A 17469-nucleotide genomic window follows, 5' to 3' on the forward strand; every position below is an offset into this window, starting at 1 on the left:
AAAATATTATATAATTCTACACAGCACACCTATATGATCTGGATTTTGCTTAAATGAAAGCAATATGCAAAATTATATAATAGATAAATAATTATAATTATTATAAATAAATTTGTGCGCAAACACTTTAATTTCAAATAAATTTTGAACCAAACTTATGTTACTCACATGTGATAATTAACATATTTAAAAAAAAATATCTTTTTAAAAAATTTAGTTTTGTAAATTTTATCGGAATAGAATTATAACATTAATTATTCGCTTTTATTTGCTCGAAACTTCAACTGTAATTTTCACATAGAATAAGCTGATAGAGCTGTATCAATTCTTTACTTTAGAAATAATTAGAGAGTTTGACAAAATTATTGTATAATTTTCATTTAGATTCTTTTTTTCGATTGTATTTTCTTCGATTAATTTTGTTGCAGTAATGTTGAACAAAACGAAACTGCCTACACATATTTGACACGTGTTTGATATAACAACCCTCGACATAATAAAAATACTAAATAATGTCTAATTTAGTTCAATTAACATTCAACATAGATATATTTCTCTGTATAAATTTCGATTTGTTTTTTCCGCGCAAAAAAAATTATTCTCGATAATTAACTAAAAAACCACTTACACGTCTTTACTTTGAAAGCAAAAGAATATTTCGCTGCTATGTTATCGCGTTATTTTATCGGTCGGGAATTTATCAGATGCAGCGCGCAAAATTGTAAAATAAATGAATATAACTTTATCTCTTTGAAGATTCGCGGAATTTGCATTATTGAGAGTTCAAATTAAATTTTTACACCCTATTTATCGAACTATTGACTCGAATATTATTCGCTCTCTGTCTCTTTTCCTTCTCGACGCGTACTCTATATCATATTCGCCATGCCAGCCTATTATATTTATATGTAAACAATACATACACATACATACGTTGTCTCACATTCGCGTCCATTCATAAATCGCAAACTTTGTGTTTACAATCTCCATCTATTGTCTCGCGCTTGAGGGATGTTTCCTCGGAATATCGAATAAATAAATAATACATTCTCTTTCTCTTGCTTTCACCTTCCACTGTTTCCTAGACTTTAATTTGAACGATTCTTAAATAATTCCCAAAAATTATCGGAACTCGTATTTTGTATTCGCAAAATATCTGTTCCTACGAAAATAAATAAATAAATAAATAAACGCGTTTGAAGAAAACTCGTCAAAATCATAATTCTTGGCGTATAATTTATTTATTTCTTCATTAATTATATTCTATCATAAAAATAGAAATATTTTTTGTAATCAGCAAATATAAACTTTGTTATGCTTAATAATATTATCACAAAAATTTCTATCGGATTAATATTAATATGATAAATTTTTTATCTAGATGCAATATATCAAGCATATGAATAACTATTTTTTTTTTCAGATTGGACCGAAGTTTTGTACCGAACAGAAATGAGGACACGAGGTATGTGAAATTTATAAAACTCACACATAAATATTATTCTATCATTCTTAATCATCTTTAATCATTTTACTGTTTGTTCTTTGAAAATTATATACATATATTGGAACCGACAATTATTTGTAAATTTCAAAAAACCAAAGTTATTTTGAAATTCTTATACTATTTAATTTTTATAAATATTATAAAAAAGCATGAAACCATATAAGGACAATTATATCAAGTTGCTAATTTACTCAGATTTCGAGTTCATTAGCTATATTTTCGTTAAGTTTATGCGTATCCTTATATAGTTCATATCGAAATCTATTGCCACAAACACATTACGATAAATATGTTATTCTTTCATTTAATCGATACATATATTACTTAACTTTTATTAAACGAATTTGTTCTAACTTTATCAAAAGGACAAATATGGACTATGAATACAATGAAAGTAATTTATAACAGAATTTATATTAAAGCAATTACATTAAAATTATTTAAATTAACATTTAATAGCTGCAAAGCCTTTGAATAGATTTTCAATTGCTTCAGTTATTATTTTTATCTTGTAGAAAAAAATGTATAAAAAAAAATAATCTTTAAAAATCTGAATCCGCCGAAAATATACATAAATTAATCAAGTATGTGAAGTTAGCTCCCTATATTTTAAATTTTGAAAAAATTATTAGAGTTCTGGCTGCCCCTTAATAGTTCTAGAGTTCTCTATCGACTTTAGAAATAGTTCTGTCGTTTAAAGCATCAAAAATAGCACTTGAAGTTACGGAGGGCTAACTTCTTCCAACTTTGAGGCCATATAACTTTTTTCTATTCATTTTAGCGCATTAAACAATAAAGGTAATCGATAGAACTTTTCGGGAGGGCTGCCAGAATTGCCAACAGAACTGCCGATTATCGAAAAAAAATTTTAATACTGCGTGGAAAAATTTTCGAATCCGCAATTTTTGTTGAAATTTTATTGAGAGTTCTGCTATAGCCCCCTGAAAAGTTCAAAGAATTTTTCAAAATTTTAAAAATGAGGGGTTAACTTCACATACTTCACTCAAATCAATCAATAAAAAATCCAGTTTATAACTATATTTTATATACGTTATATATCCAGAAGATTTTTAAATCATTATAATGACAACTAAAATAATTTAAAAAATTACAAATTCTCGCTTATAAGAAAAGGCGATGGAGGCACAAACAATATTTTTAATACACGCTCGTAAAAATAAATGACGGTAGCTTCAATCCAGATTAACGCGCGCTATTAGACTGTGTCGTCATCAAGTAGCAGCTGTTTTCATTCAGCCTCGCCCTTTCTTAGTTAGCGACTTCCTTTGCATCACTTTTAATTAACGCGCACAAGACACGCTTCCTATTTCGTCTTTCTTTTGTGAACGATTCATGTACTGAATGAATTTCGGGTAATTCGAAACGATATTGGATAATTGACCAAAATAAATTATTTTAAATTGTAAAAAAATCTTAATGTATGATTATATATATATATAGAGCCGCATTCGATCCGATGTTCAACACTCGATCAATAGAAAAAATTTTTTTCGATGTCGTTAATTTAAAAAATATATGACGCACAAATTTATTCTCACAGTACATCCTTTTACGAAATAGAAAGAGTATCTGAAGCAGTGTTTACCAGTCTAATTACATATATATATATATATATATATATAAGATTCTATTTTATATATATATATAAGAAGAGATAATTACATATATATATATATATATATATATATATATATAAATATATATAAGATTCTATTATATATATATATATAATAAAGAAAATAATTAATAATAAGAGATATTATTATTGTTGTTGTATATGAATAATGATAATAATAATTCTTACTATTAATTATTTTTCTTTTTTAATTACTTGTGTTATTGTAAAATTGTGTACGATAGCCTTTATGTGCACTCATTGTCAATGCGCATTAGTGCAACCAACCGAATTCGTTATCAATTTATATCAATGTGTCATCATTTTTGGCCGTCTCGTAGCCATATCCATAGAATGTGTAATCCATATTATAATGTAGTACCAAAAATAAGATTCTATTTTATATATGTACATATATATATATATATATATATATATATATATGTAGAATCTTATTTTTGGTACTATATTATAATATGGATTACACATTCTATGGATATGGCTACGAGACGGCCAAAAATGATGACACATTGATATAAATTGATAACGAATTCGGTTGGTTGCACTAATGCGCATTGACAATGAGTGCACATAAAGGCTATCGTACACAATTTTACAATAACACAAGTAATTAAAAAAGAAAAATAATTAATAGTAAGAATTATTATTATCATTATTCATATTCAACAACAATAATAATAGCTCTTATTATTAATTATTTTCCTTTTTTAATTACTTGTGTGTGATAGACCTTTATATATTTTTGAAAGCAAATCAAAAAATTACAAGAGCAAGCAAAGCCTGTTCCTGTTACTTTTTGGCAATTCAAAAGATGACTCAAAAGTTTGTTCGCATTCTTTGACACGTTCAAACGTGTTTCGTCTGAAAAATTGTTTCCTTTGTGTCTTGTTCTGATTCTGTTTTAAATATCAATTATACCCGATGGCCGAAAGCCGCCAGTACCTGCGACTGGGTCAAAAAGAATTAAGAAGAAGAAAAAGATGGTTTGGATTCTGAGTCAAGTCTATGATATATACTAGGATCCTATTTTAAATAATGCATTATTTTTCGAAAATCAATACTTCTATTGAAAAATGTTTCATACAAATTAAATGTTTTTTAACGTTTTTATTTCAAAAGTTTTTAAATAAAATCACCATGATTTTCCTTACATAAATCGATTTCTTGTAATATTTAACGTAAAAAATTGTTAGAGTTGAATAATCGAAATATGAGTTTACGAAATGGTTTACAAAATATTTTATGTTTCATTTTGACAAATTTTAACAAAAAATATAAAATATTTCGTAATACACATTTTTTAAATAATCTTATCTTAATAATTTTCTGCGTAGAATAATGAGATAAATTAATCGATGTAAGAAAAGCATACTCTTCCGATTTAAAAAAATATATATATTATGCATTCCAGTATGCAATGAGCAATTACATGTTTTTTAATAACTATATGTAAAAAAAAAGGAAATTATAGCAAAATAAAAAACAGATCCTCGTTTGTGTTCTTCTGTTGTAATCTTCGTTTACCTCCCACATTATTATATCACCGTGAGAGAGAAAGAGCATTATTTTTATCCAACTTTCGACGGCGTAACTCGTGTCTCGCATAAGCGGCGAAAGGCAGCTTGTAGAGAATCCGGGCACGTGCGCGTACGAAAAGGAGAGAAGATGACCTTCATGTTCAGACGCGAGGAGGGAGGCTTTCTTTTTTGAAAGAGAGATGAGACCGACAAGAAATAAATATACCGCGGGGACCCGAATATGTATACGCGTGTCGCTTTCCTTCTCGTCCTCCTATCAGCTGACCCATTTGTGAAACTCGCGTTGCCACACTACCTTCTACCTTTTGCCTGTGTGCACCCGATTATTATTACGACACTTTACGAATTACGTGGTCTTCAGGTCCGTGCCAGATCGGCTAGTAAGATTTCACGAGATAATAAAAAAAAATAATAATAATAAAGAGACAAATATTATGTAGTAATTTGTTAGTTTCTCGACTACGGAATAAATTTAAAAAATTATATATTATATAAAATATAATAACTAAAATATAACGAAATATAAAAATAAAATATAACTAAAATATATTAAAATATAATAACTAAAAAATATAAAAGCTCCGAATTATTACGACACTTTACGAATTACACGGTCTTCAGGTCCGTGCCAGATCGGCTAGTAAGATTTCACGAGATAATAAAAAAAAATAATAATAATAAAGAGACAAATATTATGTAGTAATTTGTTAGTTTCTCGCGGCTACGGAATAAATTTAAAAAATTATATATTATATAAAATATAATAACTAAAATATAACGAAATATAAAAATAAAATATAACTAAAATATATTAAAATATAATAACTAAAAAATATAAAAGCTCCGAATTATTACGACACTTTACGAATTACACGGTCTTCAGGTCCGTGCCAGATCGGCTAGTAAGATTTCACGAGATAATAAAAAAAAATAATAATAATAAAGAGACAAATATTATGTAGTAATTTGTTAGTTTCTCGGTTACGGAATAAATTTAAAAAATTATATATTATATAAAATATAATAACTAAAATATAACGAAATATAAAAATAAAATATAACTAAAATATATTAAAATATAATAACTAAAAAATATAAAAGCTCCTGAAAATAATTGAAGGAATCAATAAATAGGTAAATTTTAAATAGCTGTAACTTTGTTTCAAAACATGAGAATTTAAATTTTAAAAAAGGATTTTAAAGCTTGATATTTCTACTTTCGAAAAGTCATAGCTTTTTTTATTTTCTTCAATTCTAATATTTTTGCATACAGAAAACGACGAACTTAACTTAAATGGAAAATTTTCTTCTCACTTTGTAGACATGTCACATATACAAAAAGATTTGACAAAATTTTTGATATTTTCACGTTAAAGCTTGAAGTTTTCTCTGCAAAATTGTTTTTAAAATTTAAATTTTAATCTTTCCTTATCAAGTTATCACAAAGTGAAGACAAAATGTCATTTTCACTTTAATTGTTCATAACTTCGTTAAAAATCATCGTACAGCAATTTTAAGAATAGATTTTTTAAACTGAATCTTTGCTCTACAGTGTGATATACCTTTGGAAGATAAAAATTTTAAGCTTTAATATCCTTTTTTTAAATTTAAATTATCATTTTTGGAAATAAAATTACAGCTATTTAAAATTTGCTTATTTTTTGGACAATTCTTTTAATCCCTTAATTATTTTAAGGAGTATATAAAAATTATATATTATATGTTATATAATTTTTCAAATTTATATTTATAAATTTAAAATTAAATTACTGCTGGCTCTTTTCTCTTCTTAAATCACTTATTATTATCAGAGCCTTTATGTAACTTGGTGTTTTGATTACAAAATTCTGACTCGCAACTCTGCAGTTTACTATAGATCCCCATTTCGTTTCGACAATATTTTCGCAATATATGATATGAAAATTTCCTTGATTTTACGTTATCACGAAGATAATCTTCTCGACGAGTAAAAGGGCAAAGATATTAAAAATTATAGCGGCAATTGTAGGGGAACGAAAAAGAAACGAATTGGATTTACGGACGACACGACAAAGGCCTTTATACGGTTTCAGGGAGGGAACAAGGAGTGCTCTCTGCGAAGGCCGTATCGGTCAGAGCCCCCTGTATAAGCGGCTTTATCGGACACCGGTGCATACAGGCGATAAAACGGATATCAACGCGTGTAATTCGCCTGTAATGCTCTTTTTCTCTCGTCTTTCCTTTCGTAGCCGTTTATTATAAGGTCGCTCTCTTTTGAGAGCGATCTTTTGATGCGCCGGCTAAAAAAAAGTTCACAACATTATAAATAATTTTCTTCAAGAAAGAACCGCGTATCCAAAGATATCCCACTCTCCTTCTCTCTCGCTTTAATTTACTGTTGATTAATTTTTCATTTAATCGTCAATATTTTATTCGTATCGCAAACGGTAAAATTGTGTTTTTACAAAATAATACTATTTTTTATGTTTGAGACAGTTTATTACGCGTGAATTATATTTGCGAAAATAAACTTTCTCATAAGAAAACAAAGCCTACGTATGTAAAAATGAAATTAGTATTATTTGCATGCGTAAGAGCGATATATTCTTACTGCTTTAAACAAAAGGATAAGCTTGAGTAAGTTTTAAAAATTAGAGGGAAGGATTGACAGATTGATAGCTTTTTCTTGATTCGGTGGCTGGTGGTGCATGGCTTTTCTTAGTTGGTGGAGCAATTTATTGTCTATGGTCAGTGATGGGTAAGATACATTTAAAATGTATCTCAATACAGGTACGTGTAAAAAAAATATATCTAGATACAGATATAGATACACAAATTAAAATGTATATACTAGTGTATGCATAAGTCTTTTCCGGTTTAATTAAGAGATGGCCCCAGCGAAAAGTACGCAGCGTATTAATTTAACACATACGTCATTTTGTTCGTCTGACATAAAACTACAAACACACACAAGTTGAGTCCGCCAAAAACAAGCGTCTTTGTTTTATCGTTCAGTGATGAGTTTTGTGCCTGAAAACGAGCATTTGCGGCACGCATTGCTTTTCTTTATTTAATCAAAAGAAAAAGGCTGTTGAAAATCATCGTTTGCTGGTAGAAACATATGGTGAACACGCTCCATCGATTAGAACATGTGAGACATGGTTTTGACAATTTAAAAGTGGTGATTTCAATGTGAAAGACAGTGAGCGCTCTGGTGGACCACAAAAATGCGAAAACGAGCGATTGCAGGAGTTATTGGATGATGACTCAACTCAAACTCAACGGCAATTAGCAGAAGCATTACATGTATCACAAGAAACAATCAGCAGACGTTTACGAGCAATGGGAAAGATCGAAAGACGACCGGAATGGGCCAGAAGACATGGCAAAGTGATTTTGTTACACGACAATGCGCCGTCTCACACAGCAAAACCAGTGAAAGACACCTTGAAATCGCTTGGATGGGACATTCCTTCCAGCACCCGCCGTATTCCCCAGACCTGATGCCATCTGACTATCACCTCTTCACATCAATGGGGCACGCGCTCGCAGAGCAGCACTTCAGCAATTTCGAGGAAGTTAAAAAATGGCTCGACAAATGGTTTGCCGCAAAAGACAAGCAGTTTTTCTAGCATGGTATTTATAAATTTCCTGAAAGATGGGCGAAATGTATAGAAGCCGATGGCCAATATTTTGAATAAAAAAATTAATTTTCCTTGAAAATTACGTGTTTTTTTTTACCAAAAAACCAGAAAAGACTGATGCACCTGGTAGATACAGATACTCAGATACTTTAAAAGTATCTCAGATACATATCAGATACTTTTAAACTATATTTTAGCATAATAATGGTAATATGCACAAAATGTACTGAATAATTCTTTTATCCTTATTAATATTTTTGTTTATATTACGACTTTATTTGTTAGTCTTAACACGTGAAAAATGCCTCAAAGATATCGTCACTCAAACTATTTCGTCATCGTACTAAAAAATTTGACCAATGCTTAATAATAGCTCAACCGGTGTTGATGACGTTAAGTTGATAACTTGCAGTTTCGATTTTTTAATAATTTAAAGAATTGGGCTATTCAAAAAAATATGTGAAAATGTATCTGCAAATGTATCTGAAAAAAGCAATTCGAATACCATGTTTTGTATCTAGATACAGATTTAGATACTTCAATTCGAATATATCTCAGATATACAAAATGTATCTAGGTACTGTATCTATATACATGTGTCTAGATATTACCCAACACTGTCTATGATTAATTCCGATAACAAACGAGACTCTATTTTCTGCTAAATAGGCCTAAGTAAGGAAGGAACTTTGTTACGACTTGTATATTTATCTAAATATACAGGCTGTGCAAAAAGTCTCGATAATTTGTCAATATGTAATCAAACCCTGGAATGACATTTAAACGTATGAAACAAGCGAGATATGGAACCATCAAATACTAATTAAAGACAAAGCTATAGTGATCGTTCCAAAGTGGTCCCCAATCAAGTCAGACATAAATACCGAATAGAGCATAGGGTTATCTTAAATCCCAACCTTTAAATACAGAATTAATCTTGTTCAAGTCAAGAACCGGAATCTCGTGATTAAGAAATAAATTGTTAGACGTAACGCGGTTGCAGATCAATGAAGCCGCCATTATTTACTTAAATATTAGTTCTTCCTGATAAATACTATCAGATTCAAATATTGACTGTAGTCCGGAGATGAAGGAAGTCATCAAAGATCAATGAGAATTCCGATCTAAGATACGATGCAAGTCACAACAACTTATCCAGCGATAATCTTTCTAGGCCGAACAAAATAAATCTCTGTAGAGAGTGGACATTTTTTTCGAAGAGGAAAAAAATCCTCTCAAAAACCAATGTGCGACTCTTGTCACTCGCGTAGCTTATCAGAATAATGTTTCGTCACTAGGCCAGTTTTTTCTTTTTTTTTTTTTTTCAATAGTGCACTATCAGCCTTAAGCAATATTTTACTGCGATACACAAGCGGTTGTGTCACAGACGGCCTGTTATCGGGCCCGGCTGTAGTAAAAAAAAATTGTAAAAGACAGTGCGCAAAAAACGATTCCCGCGATTTATCTTCCGCTCGCGTATTATCAGCGAGTGATTTACGCAATCGGGACGATTTGCGCGTTAGTAACGTTAGTTCGGAACAAACAAAAAAAAAAAAAAAAATTCGAAAGAACTGACGTTTGCGAAAGCGAGACGTTGAAATCTGAAAATATTCCCCTCATCCCCCATCCACCTTTCCCGTGCATTTGGGGCAATCCATGCGAGGAATTGCATGTGGTTTTTGTTTCTAACGCTTTTACACTACATGTCGAAAGAGCGAAGAACCATGAATTTTTCAACCGAGCACGGACGAATTCGCGAATAAAGCTTTTGAAGAAAGTCGCTCCGTCCGAAACACATGTGAATTACGTGAAAGAACATGAATGGCACGCGAATTTTAACGTTTCAAACGCAGCCGGTGCACGGTTTCATATATCGAAAGAGGGATTGTTTGAAAAAAACCATGGCATTTTCACTGAATGAACTCGAATAAACCTGGAATTCGTATAAACCCGACTCGTCATGTTATATCGGCATATGTTGCATTATATTATTCATGGAAATCATAGTAAACGGAATTTTATATCTAATTACTTAATAAAAACATCTTATTGTAATTAATATATTTTATTTAATTAATATCTATTGAGATGTATTTTATTTATATTTTATTTCATTTAATATCTAGAAAAAATTTGAGATATTTTGTTTCTGTCTTATTTTATCCCTTTTATATATATAAATCCGATTAAAAAACATATCTAATATATTTTTGCAATATTATTCAAGTTTTTATTAAAATGTCTCACCTTTTTTTATCGATCTCTTTTTAGTATTAAAATCGTACAGGCAGAAGGAGAGAAAACTGGCTGCTTTCATTTCGTCCCTCAATCAAAAGAGAGAGGCAGAGAGTTAAGCTTATATAAGTTTCATAGAAAATAGTTTAATTTTTTAATAATATTTATTAAATAAATTATTACTTTTTAAGACGTTTATAAAAATTAATTTTCTTTTATATTTTATTTTATATTTTTATTTTTGCATATATCTTAGATTCAGTGCTCTATTGCACTATAAATCGTTCGAATTAATTTTACAATTAATCAGTCAATATTAAATTCTAGAAATATAGCATTCTCGGTGACTTTCTTCGCAGTCGTATAAATATGAAACATTAGAAAGCACATACAAATAAAGAAACTTATTTTAAAAAGCTGCATCTTCTTGCGAATTTTCTTATTTTATTTGGCTCTTTTGATATAAAATATTTAGAGAATTCTCAGAGATTTTTTACAAGATCGACATTTTGCTAGGACACCGAAAATGCATTTTATTCCCTTTTGTTTCCCTTCTTCGCGAGTTAAAACGAAAATCGACAAAGACGAGGGTGGGGGATGATAAAATCTCGCCCTACGAAATCAATTTTTTGTCGCCACACAGTGTTACGAGATCTCGATGCCTATCTGCCTCGCGCATTAGCATCGCGCGACCTTTCCCCATTCGCTTCCACGTTGCTAAAAAGATCACGACAGCGATTATGGAATAAAATTGCGCCTCGCTTTCGCTTTTCACGCGAAAAGGTCGGCGAAGAGCCGCGCTCTGATTCTGATCGGTTCTCGCTTCGACGCGTATATTTCATTGATTTTGACATCTGTCAAAAATTGTCTGACCTAAATTTCTTTCAATATTATATATACGTAAACTATTCGCTTTTTGACCATTCTTATAACTTTTTATGCAGAATATTATAAGGAATCAGAATATGTAAAAAAAAATAGAGTGATTCCATTTAAGAAAATTATATTGACCTCTAACTGACATTGAAAAATGTCACCTGCAATCCTAAGTCACAATGCTATGTCCTTAATTTTCATATGAAATATTTTTTCCCGAAACATCATTTGAAAATTGACTGTATAAAAAAAGCACCGTGATATAATTCATATTTATATATAAATAAAAATTACATTACCTATACAAAAAAATGTTGAGACGTCAATTTATATATATTATATACAAAGTTGATTTTAGAGACATGATGAATTTCAGTGAGATGCAAATATGCGAGAAGTGCACGATTTGTCAAATTAATTGATTTGCGATGAATATGTCTCGCTTCTTTTACTTAATTTTGTTTTTCCGCGCGAATTTTCATAACGGTAAACTCTCGACGCGGCTCTTGGACAGATTTCCTTTTGATATTCTCGGTCAAAGGCTTCTCTGTGCAGTTTCGCCATGAGTTTTGTCATCGGGAGAGATCCGGCGAACACTCTCTCTGTGAATGAAGAATATCTACGTAAAGTTTCATAAATTACAGTCACATGTTCACAGTGGTCGGGTCTTTACAATTAGTGAAAGGAGAACTTGAAGAGAGAAAGGGAGAAGAGAGAAAGAGAACATTTCGACATATTTCGACTACAAAATGTATACAAGCGTCGTGTAGGGAAAGAGCACCGGCTGCCTTCATTTCGCCTCTCGATCGATCGAGAGAGAGAGAGTCGAGCTTCCGCACCGCCTTTCATATCGACTTTTACCAGCCGTAAAACCGTATCGCATGAAACCGTCAGTCGACCATTCCGACGAATTACGATCGACAAAAAGACAGCCTTTATACTCGACTGCGTATGCATGCATGTGTTGCGCTTTGGGTCCCATCTTTAATACTCGACTGCGTATGCAGGCATGTGTATATGCATGTGCTGCGCTTTAGGTGCCATCTTTAAATGGCGCACAACTGGTACCTAAAAATACAATTCTGGTTTTTACAAAAGAATTATGTTTCTTTGCTTTCTGTCGAATCCCACATTTTTTGTTCCCAAAAGAAAGAGCTTGCGATCAACTTCGCAAGGTCCCGTCTTTAAAAGACGTACAACTGGTACCTATAAGAGAATTACAGATTTTTACAAAAGAATTATATATCTTCGTTTCCTGTAAAAATCGAATTGTTTGTTTCCACGAGTAAAAAGAATAACGACTTAATTAAGAGCCAACTTAATTTAATTGTTTAAGTAAAAGGCAAAATATTGATTCATCCGTTAAAGGTGAACCAGAATTATCTTCTTATCTTGGATTTCATTCGATATCCAAAAAAGAGCTTGCAATCAACTTCTCAAGGTCGAAGCTGACGGAACGAGGACGCGGTTCATAATGTTCAACCACCTCCATCCAGGCGAAAGATCGTGCTTCCATAAGGAGCGAATCATGCTTATTGCGCTTGATGATTGTCTTGACTCATCGTTAGCGAATGTCAGCGAATGACGTTTAGGAGCTAGTTGATGCCTCACCGAAGAAAATGTCGACGTCGGACTTTAGAGGATACTCATCTGATACCATCGGAATATTGAGTAGTTTTCTATCCAATTTATTACATTTCTTTTTCATTGCTTTATTTTTCGTATCAGAAAATTTGTAAAATATTAATTAAGCGCAAAGATTCTGAAAATATATCCTCAATTCTCTGACCTCGTTTATTATTATAAACAGATATTAATGTTTCTTTTTATTTCAATTTTGCATTAATTCTCTCCTTGATAATTATAATTAATGAATAAAATATTAATATTTATATTTAAATTTAAATATTAGAATTGTAAGACATTTCCATGAATGACGTGTAACTTGTTCGAAAAATCGATTATTATTAAAACTGTTACCACGAAGTGACCCAAAACGACGAATCGCTAATCAGCTTCTTGTATAAACTCGTTATCGTTCAGCGGTGATTAACCAAACCTTTTCTCTCTCTCTCTCTCTCTCTCTCTAGAAAACTTCTGTATCGATCTTTGACAATGTTTATCGTCGTTGTACAAACAAAGATAGAAATGTCATCGCATATAAAAACCAGAATCAATTTTTTCCTTTTATTCTTTACGGATTTTTTTCCATTAATTAGAAAAATATTGAATGTAAAATGTATTTATCCTTGAAATTGCGTACAGGAGCCAATAAAATATACCTTCTATTATATATAATTCATCGCCAGCGGCAAATTATTATTGCAGAAAGGAAAAAAGTTGTTTATCACAATTGCACTTTAAAAATCACGAGGAAAAAAAATGTTAATTGGAAAAAGAATACGCGTAAATCGCAAAACGAAAGATTACGTAAAAAAAAAAAAAAACTCGCGATCAGACCTCAATGTGTAAAAGTCGCGTTGCGTAACATTGTTTTTTTTCTTTATTACATCATTATTCTCTGATATTCTTTTCCCATGTATCTTACAATAGTCAACTTTGAACCTTCGCACGAGAACCTTCTTTCTTGTTGTTGCCATGTCGAATTTGCTGACTGAAATATAATATACAATAAAATCAACGGACGATAATATAATTCCTTTCCGATCCTTGGGCGCCAAAAATTAAGAGATAAAAAAATATTGCAAAATAAAAAAATTATTTAATTAATTTTCTCGTTTGATCAAGAATATCGTTTTGTAAGAAAACCGGACACCAAGGAAGACTGTAGCGTTACACTTGACGCTAAACGTGACTGATGTCACGTAGATGTTACGTGATCGTCCTTCATCATTCGGAAACATTTCGTAACATTTTGGAAACTGTTCCTTTTTTCCCTTCGTGATTCACAAAAATTCTGATTCTCGGAAACCAGGTCGAAATTCTCGGAATACAGTAGGACTTAAAGGGAGTCTGGCTCAAGAGGATTTTCTTTCTCATATTGCAAACAGAGGAATCGTCCGATCTGACCGTCTGACTCCTGTACTCCGCATTCCTTTCGTTCTGGTTCATAAGGGTATTTGGTTTTCTGCGAACAAAGGGACGTCTGGGCGACCCTACTTAGCGGTCCCTCTCACTCTCCCTCTAAAGAACCCAACCCCATATATATATATATATATGTATAGAATTGCGCGAAATAATGATATATACGTGTAAGCGAACATGTATGCGTGCGTGCCTCTGCCTCTGCCTTCGTCCATGAAATACTTTCACTGGTTTCACGGCCAGCAGACACGTTTACACGATGCTAATAATACACTTCACGGTGCCGTGGTACCATTTACTTCGCTGCCTCGCGGTCGTGCGGCTCGAAGGATGAGAGAGAGAGGGAGACGGATATATACATATATGTATGCGAGAAAAAGAGAGAGGCAGAGCAAAAGGGAGTCTTGCGCGATTCCTTCGTCCTGTCCGTTCTGTCCTGTTCAACGTATTGTCGACGATCGGTCGATGAACCTCGAGAACCGTCATCGGTCGCGTCGATCGCAACCTTGACGTTTCGACTGATGGAATATTAAGGATTCGTTCGTATGTAACATTCCGCTTTCACGCAATCAAGGACAAATCTCATGCGATTGATGCACATCACTTGTCGGACTAACAGGAAGGAATTTTTCTTGGAAACAAAAGTTTTGTCATTTCGATCAACCCTTCTGAACCAATTTTCGTTAAAAATTTAAAAAACAATATATTGCAGGGTGTACCAAAAAAATGGATACTTCTATTAAATTGAAGGGATGATGTTTTTGAAAGATTTATTTCGGATAAAAGTTGTATGACTTCAAGGGGAAATAAAATAGTAGAAAAGATTTGACCTTTGATAGTCGTTTGAAGATTATCTCTAGTTTCTTAAATAGAACCTACTATTTTTCATTACATATATTTGAAGAACTTTCCGAAACACTATAATAAAGTATTTTTCTCGTAAGTACTTGTTGAATTATATTATAAGGTTTGAAGTTAACAATTTATTGACATAAAATATCTTGTAAAATATTCAATTTTTCGGTAATCTTATTTTTTTTTCCTTCCTTTTATTCTTATTTTTATGCACAAAATAATGAGATCAATCAATGTAAAGAAAATAGATAATTGTTTTTAAAACAATGTAATTTGCAACATACAGCTGCGTATTTTTTTTTAAAAGTAACTATGTGTTTTCTTTAAATCAATTGATATTGGTCTCATTATTCCGTGCATAAAAGTATTAAGATAAGATTATCGAAAACTGAATATTTTACAAGATATTTTACATTTTATATCAATAAATTGTTAACTTCAAACCTTATAACTCAAAAAGTACCTAAGAAAAAATACTTTATTATAGTGTTTTGGAAAGCTTTCGAGATAAGCTATAAAAATATGCAATGAAAAATAGAGAGTTCCATTAAAAAAAAATTGAAGGTAATCTTTAAGCAATTATCTATATTTCAAAAGCATCATCCCTTTAAATTAATCTTGGGTGCTCATTTTTCTGATACGCTCTATATATAAATAAATTTACTTTTATATTGTATTTTAAATAAAAAAAAAGAAAATTTTTATATTCTTCACTTTATGTTTTGTACTTTTTACTTATGTATAATATACTGATAATTTTCTTCCTGTTTTTCACTTTTCCTTTCTTCCTATTTTTTAACAATCTATTTAACATTTTTCCCTGTCTTTTGCTTACACTTTAAAATTAACATTTTTCTTTTATTTTTAGTTATTATAACGCTTTATTAATTGTAATTATAAAATATACGTATTTAAGTGAATTTTATATGATGTCATATCTTCTTTAATCCCTTAAATTCCTTGCCGATCTAACCGGAAATATCTAAGGCTTATAAAGGTCTTCGAACCTAGTATTAATAATTCCTTGAAGATTCCTTCGCCAAAAAATGCACAGACCTTTTTCCTATTTGAGACCTTCCTAAAATACATTGTATGTATAAGAAAGAATTCAATAAATTCGAAACCCAGTAGCCAACCCAGTAGTCCAAAAGGAAAGAAAATATTTTCGGTACCTGAATGATATCTTAAAGAGTATCTTAAACCATTATGCATTTTACAGATAAGTAATTTTACGTATTGTTAAACTAAATTCGGTGGCAAAAACTTTCCAAAAATACGACGTCCTTGACACTTATATTCGAGAGAACCTGCCGTAGAATGAATTTCCCGATTGAAATGTCAGTGCACTCTATCGCGTTTCTCCGTCTTTCTTCCGACCGTATAGAGTAATTGGCGCGTGCAACGAGGAAGAGGTGGATTGTACTATTGTTGTCTCACCGGCAACGGATGCCAGCGTCGACGACACGTTTCTGCCGCGCATCCGCCGGAAGAAGCTCCGCTTCGTCTTCGATAAACATTCGCGCCGACCGAAAATTTCATCGAATCGCGCGTATGTATTATTCAAATTTGAGTAATATCTCGGCACCTTGACATAGCAAATATTATTTCGTGAGCGGAAAAGATTTTTTTACATATTATACCACTATATATCTTCGAAGAACTGCATGGTATTTTTTGCGACTAATTTTATAAAAAAATAATAATAAAGTTCAAGATCCTATATAGTTTTATAATTATTGTTACTGTAATGTTAGTAATAATAATAATCTTATATATTTAATTTTGCCAGCCATATAAGAATTCCATAATATATTCTTGTAAATTGTAATAATTTTAAATATTAATATAATAAAATAAACGGATAGTAAATATAAAACAATTATTTTTATAGTCAAGTTAATTATAATTATAATAAATAAAAATCTTAATATTTGCTTTATTGATAATAATAACTTAAAAAAATGACAAGTGAAAAGAAACAAGCATTTTTATAATTTATTAATAATAATTTAATGATTATATTTTTAACTGTGAATTTTCTATTATATTGTATCGAAAATTAAATAGAGAGTAACAGCAAAAATAATCATTTATACTTAATACATAGAATTAACAAAAGCATACTTATTTATA

At 31.0% G+C, this 17469-nt stretch overlaps 1 protein-coding gene across 12 annotated transcripts in view; it reads left to right on the plus strand.

Annotated features, from left to right (window-relative positions):
- Positions 1-17469, plus strand: part of LOC114934251 (protein gustavus-like) — a 284303-nt gene that overhangs the window by 219943 nt on the left and 46891 nt on the right. For all 12 annotated transcript variants that reach the window (XM_085483229.1, XM_085483233.1, XM_085483232.1 and 9 more), the window contains one exon: positions 1424-1465. In XM_085483229.1, the coding sequence (XP_085339355.1) occupies positions 1453-1465 (13 nt within the window). In that variant the 5' untranslated portion in view covers positions 1424-1452. The remainder of the gene's footprint in view (positions 1-1423; positions 1466-17469) is intronic.

The sequence above is a fragment of the Nylanderia fulva genome, unplaced genomic scaffold (genome assembly GCF_048542155.1).
Source record: "Nylanderia fulva isolate GAGA-0341 unplaced genomic scaffold, ASM4854215v1 Scaffold24, whole genome shotgun sequence".
Taxonomy (NCBI): Eukaryota; Metazoa; Arthropoda; class Insecta; order Hymenoptera; family Formicidae; genus Nylanderia; species Nylanderia fulva.